Source organism: Mobula hypostoma, chromosome 6, assembly GCF_963921235.1.
Source record: "Mobula hypostoma chromosome 6, sMobHyp1.1, whole genome shotgun sequence".
Taxonomy (NCBI): domain Eukaryota; kingdom Metazoa; phylum Chordata; class Chondrichthyes; order Myliobatiformes; family Myliobatidae; genus Mobula; species Mobula hypostoma.
Window position 1 is genome coordinate 190,320,844 of NC_086102.1, and position 13,796 is coordinate 190,334,639.

At 38.9% G+C, this 13,796-nt stretch overlaps 2 protein-coding genes across 13 annotated transcripts in view; both read right to left on the reverse strand.

Annotated features, from left to right (window-relative positions):
• LOC134348695 (ly6/PLAUR domain-containing protein 1-like) overlaps nucleotides 1-10,864 on the reverse strand; it is a 46,946-nt gene extending 36,082 nt beyond the window's left edge. The window contains 4 exon segments of the mRNA XM_063052481.1: nucleotides 10,054-10,191; nucleotides 10,652-10,742; nucleotides 10,744-10,839; nucleotides 10,841-10,864. Coding sequence (XP_062908551.1) covers nucleotides 10,054-10,191; nucleotides 10,652-10,742; nucleotides 10,744-10,839; nucleotides 10,841-10,864 — 349 coding nt within the window.
• A 1,019-nt stretch (nucleotides 10,865-11,883) lies between these two features.
• The window catches only part of nckap5l (NCK-associated protein 5-like), an 890,431-nt gene continuing 888,518 nt past the window's right edge, over nucleotides 11,884-13,796 (reverse strand). For all 12 annotated transcript variants that reach the window (XM_063052487.1, XM_063052484.1, XM_063052488.1 and 9 more), the window contains one exon: nucleotides 11,884-13,317. In XM_063052487.1, coding sequence (XP_062908557.1) covers nucleotides 13,045-13,317 — 273 coding nt within the window. In that variant the 3' untranslated portion in view covers nucleotides 11,884-13,044. The remainder of the gene's footprint in view (nucleotides 13,318-13,796) is intronic.

Here is a 13,796-nt window from a genome sequence, read left to right on the forward strand (position 1 = left end):
GTGGAATCTTGTTCATCTACAATGTGAATTTAACCATCCTCAATGTAGTTAAATCAGAATTTAAGGAGCCCTCTATGGAGATGACCTTGTGATTCCCAGGCACTATTAAAATGAAGATCATAGGACCTCATTTGGATATAATTTCCCAGGCCTATCTCAACATTAATCACAATATCAATCACAATTATGTCACATTAATACAAATTATTAAAGGTAAAGCTATAGATGAGTGATGATGTCATTCAAAATAGTATTTGGCTTAATTGTCTTCAATTTTGGTTTGAAGTGCAAAGACAAAAGCTGCCTACTTGCCAGATTAAACATCAAGTTTGACAAATAGGAAGTAAGAAATCATATAAACCAGAATATCAGAAGACATGAAGAAGCCTTCTGATTTCTGAATGGACATTGAACCCATGAACACTACCTGTAATTCAGTTTTTTTCTATTATCATGTATTATAATGTACTGCTGCCACAAAGTTAACAAGTTTCACAACATATGCCGGTGATATTAAACTGATTCTGATTCTGATTGTAACATTTAGAACGTCGGTAAAGTATCCACGATGGAGAACAAAGAAAAACAGTAAAGATAATAAATGTTGCAAATGAAATGAATATTATAGAAAACGAGAGGAATGAGAAAGTTTTTTTTACAATGACTTGGAAGGTATTTGACATTCTAATAAGAACGTTCAATACAACTGTAAATAGAGAATGCAATCAGTGTTGCAGGTAAGAAGGATCTTTGCTTAAACAGATTGTGGTAAAGAATTAGAATTGATTTGGTAAAATTAAGAAGCAGCAAAGAGTGAGAAACATTGCTGGTAATTGTTTCTATGTCTCCTGAGTAGCAATAATATTTGACAGAGCATAAACAAGAACCTTTGGAGCTGTAGTACATGTAACTTGAGCAAAATTGTAATCAAGGAGAATTTTGGCATTCACATCGATTCAGCAAATGAAATTAGCACTAACAACGCAGAATGGGAAGTCCCGGAATGTACGGAAGATGGAGTTTCAGGTCCATTCAGGAAGCAACTGGGAAAGAGATACTTTAGATCTAGCACTGTTAGATCGAATGAGAAAGTGTTGGTTAATAATTTTATTACGTAGGAGTCCCAAGGAAAAATTGAAAGAGTCCTAAGTAAAGGAAAAAAAGTAAAAGGGGTAAATGAATGTTCCTTCCAGACAGAGAGAGGAATTTATAGTGCCGGATATGGAAATGGTAGAGATTCAGAATTGATTCAGGTAGATTAGTAACAAATCTAATCCCATTATTTACAAAAGGAGTGAGAAAGGAAAGCAGGAAATTACCGAGCTGTTAGCCTGACCATAGAAAGACAATTGACCATAAGACATGGGAGCAGAATTAGGCCATTCTGCCCATCAGTCTGCTCCGCCATTCCATCATGGCTGATTTATTACCCCACTCAACCCTGTTCTCCTGCCTTCGCCCCGTAACCTTTGACATTCTTAATAATCAGAAACCTATCAGCCTCCACTTTAAATATACCCAATGTCATGGCCTCCACAGCCATCTATGGCAATGAATTCCACAGGTTCACCAGCCTCTGGCTAAAGACAATCCTCCTCATCTCTGGTCTAAAGGGATGATTCCAGTATTTGGGAAAATACTGTAATCTACAATAATGCATCCACTATCAAGACACTTTGAAAATATTAATATGATTGAGCAAAGTCAGCATGGACTTATGGAAAGGAAATATAGTTTCACACACTCAGTGATTCAGGAACAGCTTCTTCCCCTCTGCCATCCGATTCCTTAATGGACTTTGAAGCTTTGGGCACTACCTCACCTTTTTTAATACACAGTATTTCTGTTTTTGCACATTTTTTAAATAATCTATTTAATATACGTAATTGATTTACTTGTTTATTTATTATTGTTTTATTTTGTTTATTATTATTATTATTATTATTATTTCTCTCTCTGCTAGATTATGTATTGCATTGAACTGCTGCTGTTAAGTTAACAAATTTCACGTCACATCCCAGTGATAATAAACCTGATTCTGATTCTGAATCTGATTTTCTAGTGGTATCTTTTGAAGATATCTACAGTACTGTGCAAAAGTCATAGGCACGTATATATAGTTAGGGTGCCTAAAATATTTGCATAGTACTGTAGTAATTTTCTGTATTGCACTGTACTGCTGCCACAGATAAAAATAGATTTCATTTCATATGTGAGTCATGATAAACTTGATTCTGATATGAGTCTGTATTGTGGATTGAGAGTGGGAAGGGGGAAGGAAGAGGGGAATCATGGTTGGGAAAAGGTCAAGGGAAAGGGAAGGGAGCAGGAAGCACTGGAGAAACATTCTGTAATGGTCAATAAACCAATTGTTTGGAATCAAATAACCTTGTATGGTGTCTTAAGCACTCTAGCAATATATATAACTTATATAGCCTAAAATTTTTGCACAGTACTGTACATGAAAATAAATAATGAGGAATGGTGAACATGGTATAGTTGGATTTTTGAAAGGCTTTTGATAGGTCCCCGAATGTAGATTGCTGAACAACAATATAGAACACAGTACTGGAAGTAATATGCTGACATGGATTAAAGGTTAATTAACAGAACAGAAGAGTCTGGCTGAGGATAACCTATAACACTGTGCACAGAATCAGCCCTTCAGCCCACAATGTTCTACTAAACTATATAAACTTGCCTTGCGATCAGTCTAACCCTTCCCTCCTACATAACCCATCCCTGCCATTTTCCTTACATTTATGTGCCTGTCTATGAATCTCTTACAGATTTCTATTGTATCAGTCTTTACCACCATTACCACCATCCTGGCAGTGTATTCTCAGACTCACCAATCTCAGCACAAAAACCCTACCTCTGACATCTGCCCTCATCTTTCCTCCAGCAGAAACCACAGAGATCAATGTGTTAGCCCCAACTATTCACCATCTATTCTAATAACTTGACTGCAGCTAACATTTTCAAATTTACTGTTGAAACAAAACTAAGAATATAAAACATGAGAAAGTCTGCAGTTGCTGGAAATCCAAAGCAACACACACAAAATGCTGAAGGAACCCAACAGAACAGGCAGCATCTATGGAAATGAATATAAACAGTCAACATTTTGGGCTGAAACTTTTCTTGTTTGTGTCAGAAGGCGAGGGTGTTGTACATGATTGTTCATGGAAATCAAAGGGCTGTAGTCATTGAAGTTAAAATAGACAAGGAAGCAAGCAGTTTGGTAAAAATACAATGGGATGGCACAGTAGCATAGTGGTTAGCACAATGCTTTACAGTACCAGCGACCCGGGTTCAATTCCCATTGCTGTCTGTAAGGAGTTTGTACATTATCCCTGTGACCACATGGTTTCCTCCCACATTCCAAAGACCTACAGGTTAGTAGGTTAGTTGGTCATTGTAAACTGTCCTGTGATTAGGCTTGGATTAAATCGGGGGTTGCTGGGTAGTGTGACTCAAAGGGCCAGAAGGGCCTATTCTGTGCTGAAATCAATTGAAATCAATCTCAATCAATCACTAAATAGACAGATTTACAAAATTTACAAAACATGAGGAAATTGCTAATGCTTTTGCTACATTTTCCCAAAATGTTCTGTTTTAGGAATTGCTATTTTACGTACACTAGAAAAATTGGATGGAAGCACTGTTTTTTATAGGAGATGTGAGAGAGAGGCCAGATACGACAGAGCTCTTAGTCTAAAATCTGTTCTGAGGAAGTTATTCGAGTCTATAATTAGGGACAAAGTGACTGATCACCTGGAGAAAATGGAACTCATCAGAGAATGCCAACTCAGATTTGTAATTGGTCAGACATATAGAACTGAATTTTTTGAAGACGTAGGAATAGTAGAGAGGGTAATATCTATGAGTGTAATTTACATAAACTTCCAGAAAGCATTTAATTAAGTTCAAATATAAAGTTCTAGTTAAAATTGAACCTCAGGCAATTGAGGGCATTTAATTGACCTGATTAGAAGATGGGGAAGATAATAAAATCAACACTTCCTTGGACTGGCAGCCACACAGATGTTTGTGTTGGACCTCATCAACAGATATCATGAACACAAGAGATTCTGCAGAGGCTAAAAATCCAGAGTACACACACAAAATGCTGGAGGAATTCAGCAGGTCACGCAGCATTGATGGAAATGAATATCACAAAGATAAATATGTAGTGTGAATAGAGTCATAAAAATATAAAAAGGTTAATTAAATGTGTGGGCAAAACAGTGCCAGATTGATATGAACACAGTTAAACATTAAGGTCATCTTTTTAAGACAACAAATAGATGTATAAATGTATTTCCTTAACAGCAAAAAGATAGGCATACTAGAAAACTAATGTTGCCTCTAATTTTTTTTACAGCACCAACCGTTGAAATTGTTACAATGCCACAAAACTCTGTGGCACTTTATATTAACATTACAGTATATAAATGAAAATTCTAACTGCGTAGGAAAAAAGGCTATGTGCACGGGAACAATTCAGTTACTGCGCGGCTGTATGTCTGTGTAGTTTAGAGGGAATCAGTAAAAGAATCAAGTTTAATATCACCGGCATATGTCAGGAAAATTGTTGTTATGTAGCGGCAGTATATTGCAATACATAATAGTAAATTCTAAAAAACTGTAAATTACAGAAATTATATATATAAAGTTAAATTAAATGAGTATTGTAAAAAGAGAGAGAGTAAAAAGGTGGTGAGGTAGTGTTCATGGGTTCAATGTCCATTCAGAAATCTGACGGCAGAGGGTAAGAAGCTACCCTGAACCGGTGAATGTGTGCCTTCAGGCTCTGTGCTTATAACACAGAGCTCTAAAATGCAGTAGTCAGATACAACAAATAATTGGAAAGTCTAATTGATATTAGATGTTATACCTGGAGGGCTATGATATATGGGAAACGTTGTGATAAAAGAAAAGACTTAATTGAATCAGTGATTTCCACAACCTCAGGACATCCCTAAGTCTTTGCAGCTAATGATGTCATTTTGCTTTGTCAGAAACAGACCAGATTGCTTGTGCACAGCAAATTCCCAAAAATAGCAAATAATGATGAGATTATGTTGATTTAACTGACATACTTAAGGAATAAAATTGGTGTGAAGACTAGATTTAACTCTTCTAATCTTCTTCAAGGTACTTACCAGAAACAGCAGTGTCAAAATTTAATTCTTCATTAAGTACCAGTAATAATGTCACACCCTCGCAGAACTACACTTGTGTATCAGATAAAGTCTTTGTGTCTTATAGAGATTTATAAAGTTCTGACTTTATGATATTTGCTGTACTTCCTGCTGTCTAGGCATACTGTTTCATCTTGGAACTTTCTGGATCATAAAATTCTGAGGAGTTACACAAGAACGTGGAATGGGCTGCTGGGAATGGTGGTGGAGGCGGATACAGTAGGGTCTTTTAAGAGACTCCTGGATGCGTACATGGAGCTTAGAAAAATAGAGGGCTACGGGTAACCCTAGGTAATTTCTAAAGTTAGTCCATGTTCGGCACAGCATTGTGGGTCGAAGGGCCTGTATTGTAGGTTTTCTATGATTCTGACTCTTACAATTCCAAGGAGAAATTGCACAAACCAATCTCCCTGTCTTTGGAATAAACATAACAAAGATTTGACTGGAGTTTTTCATAGTGAAATGCTGTGCATTGATGGAGAAGCCTTGAATAAGGGAAAACCTGCGCTATGTTGAATTGTCAGGTGAATGATTGTTTTTTGTCGTATTGAAGATCATGGTCCTTTCTGGAGTCTTTGCGGTTGCATGCTTGGTGGGTGGTGGGTGCAAGTGGGTGGTAGTGGGGAAGGGTCATGGCTTTGCTGCCGCTTGTGTGTGGAAGGAAGAGAGTGAGGGTGTTTTGGGGTTCTAACATTTTTACTGCCACTCATTCTTTGGGGCACTCTTCTGTTTTTGTGGATATCCAAAGAACAAGAATTTCAGGATGTATATTGCGTACATTTCTCTGATATTAAATGGAACTATTGAAAATAATAAAATCATAAGTCCTTATAAAAATATTTCTCCTCTGTGGATCTACAGAAGTCTCCTACAAGCACAAAAACAGTTTATGCCAGATTAGTTGATACTTTTGAGTATGAAATCAGTGAATTTTCACTACCGAGGCTGGATAAGTTGGGGAACAGAAGTCAGCTATGACCTATAGTAAGACACAAAATGCTAGAGGAACTTAGCAAGTCAAGCAGCATTTGAATAGGCAACATTTCTGGCCAAGACCCTTCATTAGGACGGGGGGAAGAAGCCAGAATAAAAAGATGAAGGGAGGAGAAGGCTACTCTGCCCGGAATGTCGCCTGTTCATTCCACTCCATAGATGCTGCCTAACCTGCTGAGTTCCGCCAGCATTTTGCGTGTGTTGCTCGGGATTTCCAGCATCTGCAGAATCTCTTGTGATTATAATCAGCTATTACCTCACTGAATAGCAGGCTGGATATGAGAGTCCGATGAATCTATTTCTATTCCCACATTCTTATCCATTCTGTTAACTTTGTATACTATCCCAGCCATCCGACTCGTCCTTTCCATATTCTAATCCTTGACATTACAGACTTCTCTGCATCAACACTGCAGAACTGAGGTATGATCAAGAGATGATCAAATAGAGAATTAAATGCTTTCTTGATCCCTCACACTCATACTGTGCAAATTCAAATATATATATTCAGAAATTGGACAGCAATCCCTCCCAAAAATGCATGGGTATTTGTTGTTCAAATTCAGGAAATCTAGAGGCCAAGAGGTAATTGCACAGAAAGAAACAGATTCCAGCTTTGCAACACACACAAAATGCTAGAGGAACTCAGCAGGTCAGGCAGCATCTATGGAAATAAACAGACAGTCAACGTTTCAGGCCGAGATCTTTCAGCAGGACTGGAAAGGAAGGTGGAAGGTGCCAAAATAAAAACGATGGAGTGAGGGGAAAGTGGAAAGTGATAGCTGTCGTAGCGAGTCTGGGTGAGGACATAACTGAAAAGTCGGAGGGCAGCTGAGATCATAGAGAGGGAGGGGTGGGAAAGGGTTCCTATTGAATGTTAAAAGGCCTTGATAGAGCTGATGTGAAGAGGATGTTTCCTATGGTGGGAGAGTTTGGGACCAGGGGACACAGCCTCAGAATAGAGGAGCATTCCTTTAGAATGGAGATGAGGAGGAATTTTTTTTTAGCCAGAGAGTGGTGAATCTATGGAATTCTTTGCCACAAGCAGCTGTGGAGGTCATGTCTTTATGTAAATTTAACTCTAAGGTTGATTGATTCTTGATTAGTCAGGGCATGAAGGGATACAGGGAGAAGGCAGGAGATTGCAACTTAGAGGGAAAATGGATCAGCCGTGATGAAATGGTGGAGCAGACTCGATGGGCCAAACTGTCTTATTTATGGTATTATGGTCAAATCCACCTAGAAACCGCAAAACTCACTTCACTGCTCCCTCTGTTATTTTCAGATGTAAGAAGGGAACATACACTGTCTTCTTTCTTGATTTATTTGTCAGAATGCATTGATACCTGGGATTGAACTCCAAAATTAACCTCTGCAAGTGACTCCAATTAAATGGTGTTAAGAGCGTGAAATTACACCATTGTCTGAGAATCTATTTCAATTGTAATGCTTGGTTATAGTCTTGAATTCAATAATGTATTCAGTTTTACATTGTGTAACTAACTACATCTATATAAACAGTTACATATCTTTGTCTAAGTACGTAACTGACCGTCATAAACCAGATCAGCAAAATCAAAGTAGTTCAAAATATAATATGATGTTTTGTATTATAACCCTTAATTGTGTTGTATTAAAAATAATTGGGCCTCAATGTCAGATTTAATCTATTTCCCTATACGGCAGAATGAACTTAAATTTCTGATTACTTTTTGGGAAAGTGTTAGTGACAGCAATTTGCAAGAGCTGATCGGAGTCGATGCAGAGCTGCTTGACATTGGGTGAAAACAATAACATGCTTTTATTACATCATTACTGCAGAGAGATTCTATAGAGTAGACCTTGTATCTATCAAGTCCAAATTTTGTTTATAGATCGTGACAAAACCCTAATTAAAACAGAAACCTTCAAAATCTCAATGTAGATTTAACCAAAACAGACAATGAGAATTATGAAAAGCAAGCTCTCAGTAGTTTAAAATCTTTCTGTCACATTCTAAATATGGAGCCAGTGATGTACTTTTGCCTTTACTTTCCATTGGCTCTGAGTGAGCACATGGTGATCTGAAAATCTACAATTTAAAGATAGAAACATAGAAAACCTACAGCACAATACAGGCCCTTCTGCCCACAGTGCTGTGCCGAACATGTACTTACTTTAGAAATTAACTCGGGTTACCCATAGCCCTCTATTTTTCGAAGCTCCATGTACCTATCCTAGAGTCTCTTAAAAGACCTTATCGAATCTGCCCCCACCACCATCGCTGGCAGTCTATTCCACACACTCACCACCCTCTGCGTAAAAAACTTACCCCGACATCTCCTCTGTACCTACTTCCAAGCACCTTAAAACAGGGCCCTCTCATGTTATCCATATCCATAATGTCTTGGGAGATTGCTATATCCCAAGACATATTTATTGTATTTCTTGTTACAATTTTTCTTAAAATCAGATAGCTTCTTGCATACTGTAAGCATCGTCTTAGGAGATGATGCTCTGGGGCCAGATGTTATGTGAAAGGTGAAGTTAAATGTGTTTCTTTTAAATTCAAGTCTCACTGCATTTGTCAGCCATAGTTTTGTGAGTTTCCTGTATTAGACAGAATATATAAATATATCTATATAACTGGAACCTAAATGCAGTATTATGCAGATAATTATATAACTATGTTTACTGAGAGCAGAAGGTAATATAACATCCCAGATCTGTCTGCACTTCCCTTACTAAATGTTAAAGTTTGTAAAATAGTTCCATCTATTACCTGCACTACACCAGATTTTGACCCTATCAACTTAATAATAAACACAAGAGATTCTGCAGGTGCTGGAAATCCAGGGCAACACACACAAAATGCTGGAGGAACTCAGCAGGTCAGGCAGCGTCTATGGAAATGAATACACGGTCAATGTTTCAGCCGAGAACCTTCATCAAGACTGGAAAGAAGGGGACATATTCATTCAAGCCTGACGAGCTTCTCGGCCTGATTGTAAACAGTTTATTACTTTCCATAGATGTTGCCTGATCCACTGAGTTCCTCCAGCATTTTGTATCTGTTACTCTGTATTTCCAGCATCTGCAGAATTTCCTGTGTTTATTAATTTCCACAGATACTGCCTGACCTGCCGAGTTCCTCCAGCGATTTGTGTGTGTTGCTCCATCATCTTAAGATCATATCCTCACTCTCAAATTTGATATATTGGGAAGAAAGCTAATTCGACTTGTCTAATCCCTCCAAAAACTAAACTCAAAGCTGTGTAAATGTAGAAATCACATTTATTGAAACTGAATTGTTTTTTTCCATATGATGAGAGGACTTTATCTAGAATGTCGCGGAAGAGGAAAAAAAATTCTATTTAAATTCAAAGAGTATATTACTAACACTCCAGCACAGTTCAAACCTTATAATTCAATCTGTGATCTCCTTGTCCCTAATCACGTCAAAATGTCGGATTTAATCTGTTTCCCCATATAGTCGAATATTGGACTGCGAGACAGAAAAAAAACATTGAATGGACGAGCAGATCGATCAGCTGCGTTTTTATGTGTTTTAAATTTATTTCCGTATCTTGCAGTCAATTACAACCTAGATTCGCGAGAACCCCGAAACACTTCACTACCTGATGGGACTATATTTCACTTCAGACAGAAATTGGTTAATCTATAAAAAATAAATTAGGGATGTTTATTGTAACTAGTCGAGAGGATGAAATTCTAATTGCAAGGTTGCAGTGTCAAAATAATATATTTTCTTTGACATCCACTGACCAAAAGTTATTGCTCATGGAACTAAATTATTACAAGCCGAACTACATGAATATTTCCCCCATGCAATCTTCCCTTGAGTGATCCCTACCGTCACTTTTGACAATCACTTCTTTCAAACACATGTCTTGCACGTTGACAGTACAGTTTGCGATGTACTCCGGAGATGAGCAATCGTCGTTTAATCGGAATTCTTCACATTGATAACATTGGATCTGAAAGCCATACCCTGAAAGAAAGTTAAGATGGATACGTGGTGGATTGAAGGACTGTCAGATCGGCCTCTCCGCACTTACCCGCTGAAATGAACAATGGAGATGTAGAGATTGAATGAACCCAATATATTGCAAGTTCAGTCACCTGAAATAATTTCATGTCGAAGACTGAAAGGCTTTGCTCGTTGGTTTCTGATTCACTTATGGCTCTTATTAACTTTTATTGCCATTAATTAGCCAGTATGCGCTCTAACAGCTCACACACACTGGTTCACTGTGGTAAATTGAAAAAAAATCTTTTAAGGGTTTCGGCTGTAGGAAAAATCGTTGTTAGAAATTGATTCAAACACACGGGAGCACAGGGCAGAGAAAACGCAAGGCAATTTTTGGTTACAGCTATTTCAGGTTAAATAACTTCAGCTCCTGGGAAACTGGTTTTCCCGCCAGGGGACCGAGGATGAACCCCAAGCTTACCTGTGGTCGCTAACATGCCGCAGAAAGTTGTGTATATGAACAGCTCCATTCTGCTGCGCGGTATCATTGTGCAGCGCAGCATCAGCTGCGGGTCTCAGGCCAGCTCGCACGATCCGGCCATGTCTTGTGGAGTGAGTGGTCCCTCGACTGAGCGCCCGAGGAAACTGAGAGTTTGGTAGAGAGACAGGGGAAATGGGCAGAGGAGGCAAACATTGGCACCACGTGACAACAGTCATCTGTCACTTGGGACTCGGGAGAGATTCGCGGTACGTATTCGGGGGACGAGGGAGCGAGACCGAGAAAGAAAGTAAGAACGAGCAGATGCGGGAAAGCAAGCGCGTTAACTGTAGGAAGAGACGAGAAAAGGGAAGGGGGTGAAGATTAAAGTAACAGTCAGGCAGAACGGCTTATGTAAAATACAAGCTGCAGAAGTCTATAAACACAATCGGAAGCTTAGTGATATTACATGCACAAGTAATTTGACGAGTTTATGTGCGTAAATCTGCATTTCCTCTTCCCCAATATATTCTCGAGTTTTCTGGAAGTAACGGAGCCGAATGTTACATCTATCGGCAGTACGTGTTCGCGAGGCTTCGAGCTTCTAAACCTAGTTGTAAAACCAACACAGTACTGCGGAATTCTGCAATTACATGAACCGGCTCTGTGACTTCGGTTCATTCTAACGCGGAAGTCAATTGACAAAGCTGCAATTACGGTCTTCAAACAGTTAATCCTAATAAGCCTGGAAAAGCGCTGCTTATCAGAATGCTGGGTGATCACCTGTACGCTTGAAAGCTTTTCCATTTGTCCCTTTCTACTGCGATCACGGCTCACTGGTCATATCCCTGCTTTGAATAAAAGTGCATTTACAATTTTGTGGACAGCGCGCAGCTAGTCTCATTATTAACTAACGCAGGTACGGTGCATGCGTTACCCTGCAAGAGGGGCGCCGCCGATTCCTCGCGGGGTTAGGTGAGTCCGCCAGTCACCAAGAGGCGAGTGCGCGCACACAGAGCGGAGAGGAGTCTGCAATTCGCGTAACCATCTCAAGCGCCGAAGGAAAACGCCTTTGAGTTTTTGTGTGTGTTAACTGGCCATCGCAAAACAAAAGCGATCAAGGCTCGGGAAATGGTTCTGAAAGTTTTCTGTTGGCACGTCCAGAATTAAAAGATAACAAGGCGACGTTTGCAACACACGACAGATTTAAAATCTGAAAACAAACGCATCGAGTTTATTTTGTTTTAACAAAGTTCGTACATGAAAAATATGACATTAATTTCTAATAATTAACATCTAGATTGCACCAGGAATTCAAGTAACACTGTTGGGAACGTTGCGGAATGTTTGCACTTGGAACATTTTTGAATCAGCCGTTTTGATTGAGTGTAGAATCAGAACATATCAAATATACTACTTTACAATTCGATGTACAAAAGTAGGTATAAATATCTCACATCTAGAAAAAAATACGCGCTATTTGAAATTTCGCATGTTCTCCAAATATATGAAGGGAGGACTGGTGGAACTCAGAGGGGAATTGATGAGTTGAATCAGCACCGCCAAGTCTCTGCTGGAAAATGGGTTTCTAGTTTTAAAAAAACTTTATCAACTCCATTAGGGATGTACGGCGAAGTTGTTAAAAAAAAGTAAAGTGAAAACTGATTATTATTGATAGTCTGGCTCGTAGCTGAAGGTGTGTTCATCACATTACGCGAGAGTTTAAAGAACAACTACACTATTTTACAGATATCCCTGACATTTTTTTACCGGACAAAACCCCGCTAAGAATACGCGGCCATCCATTTTCTTATAAATGTTACAAGTCACCTGAGTTAAAATATACATCATCTGAACTGGGGCCGTCAATTTCCTAGGCACAAAAATTTGAGTTGTAGATAGTTTTTGCCTCCCTCCTAATAGTGGGAGTGCGTTTTAAAAATCCCATTTCCTTGAATGTGTGCCCATTTGTGGAACTGGTGTCCAGCACAGGATCTGACCCAAGCAAAAAGCGAACAAAAAAAAAACAAATGCAGACAAAAATGATATTTTAACCTGTGATCTCCAACTTCCCAGCGAAAGGGTGTTAGTCCAGGCAGGATTGCACCATGTTTTAGTATGTATTGCTTTATTGTCTACAAATATATTTCTCAATTTACAAGAAAAGAAATTCAGTATTTATACAGTGCAAAATAGGTTTCCTTTAAATTTAATTCACGTCATAGGAATTGCAGCGATTACCAGTTTTAATACAGTGTTCTCTGACAAGAAGTGCAATCTGCTGTGGGAAGAGCAGAATTCGTTACTCCGTCTTAATTTTACTGTGACACAGTTTCAAAATTGTCCCAACTGTCTTTATCTTGCATTATTATTCTTTTTGGTTCTTTGTTGTCGCTCTACACTTCGTTAGAAGCTCGACTCGCACAGGATGAGGAACTGTCATACAAAGAATCGCTCAGCGATCGCGAGTTGTCCACACCGGTCTTTCCGGAGGAACTCGGCGAGACTTGCTCGGGTTTCCCTGCGCTTTCCTTGTCAGTCTCGGGCTTTGATAAATATTTCTTCTCCTCAATCCTGCGCAAATTGATCCTGTTGACTTTGTCCATCGAGACGTTCGGCGGAGTGGGCAACTTGGAGTCTGACCCTTCACTTCTCACTTGTTTGATTTTCTGCAAATAAATCGAAATGGATTAGATTACGGTCTGAGAGAATATTTGGTCAGAAATGGATCGAGTGGGGACCGATGGTTTCCGGTAGCATTGTGTTGTCCTTCTAGTGGCCTTAATTTATCATAATGCAGGCACAGAGGATTCCTGCTTTCAATTCTCCCAGTTCTGGGAATAGGCCATTGCCTGGGGGAAGCACATTCTGTGCCGTTTTTCTGAATACATATTTCGTTTCCAGTTGCATCAACAAATTTGCTTTCCTCTTTTTCCCTGGCAGTCAGTCTGAGTCTGACCATCATGATGGGAACAGAAACCATTTCAATAAGAATTCCTAGGCAATCAATTTTCAATAAAACCTAGCAAGTTTTAGGATAGAACTTAAACAGCTGTTCACTTTTATGATGAGGGGCTCTTCATTTAATTTTACTGGCAAATAATGATCTCCCCGACTTATTAAAAGATATTTACTCCTTTGTTAAACA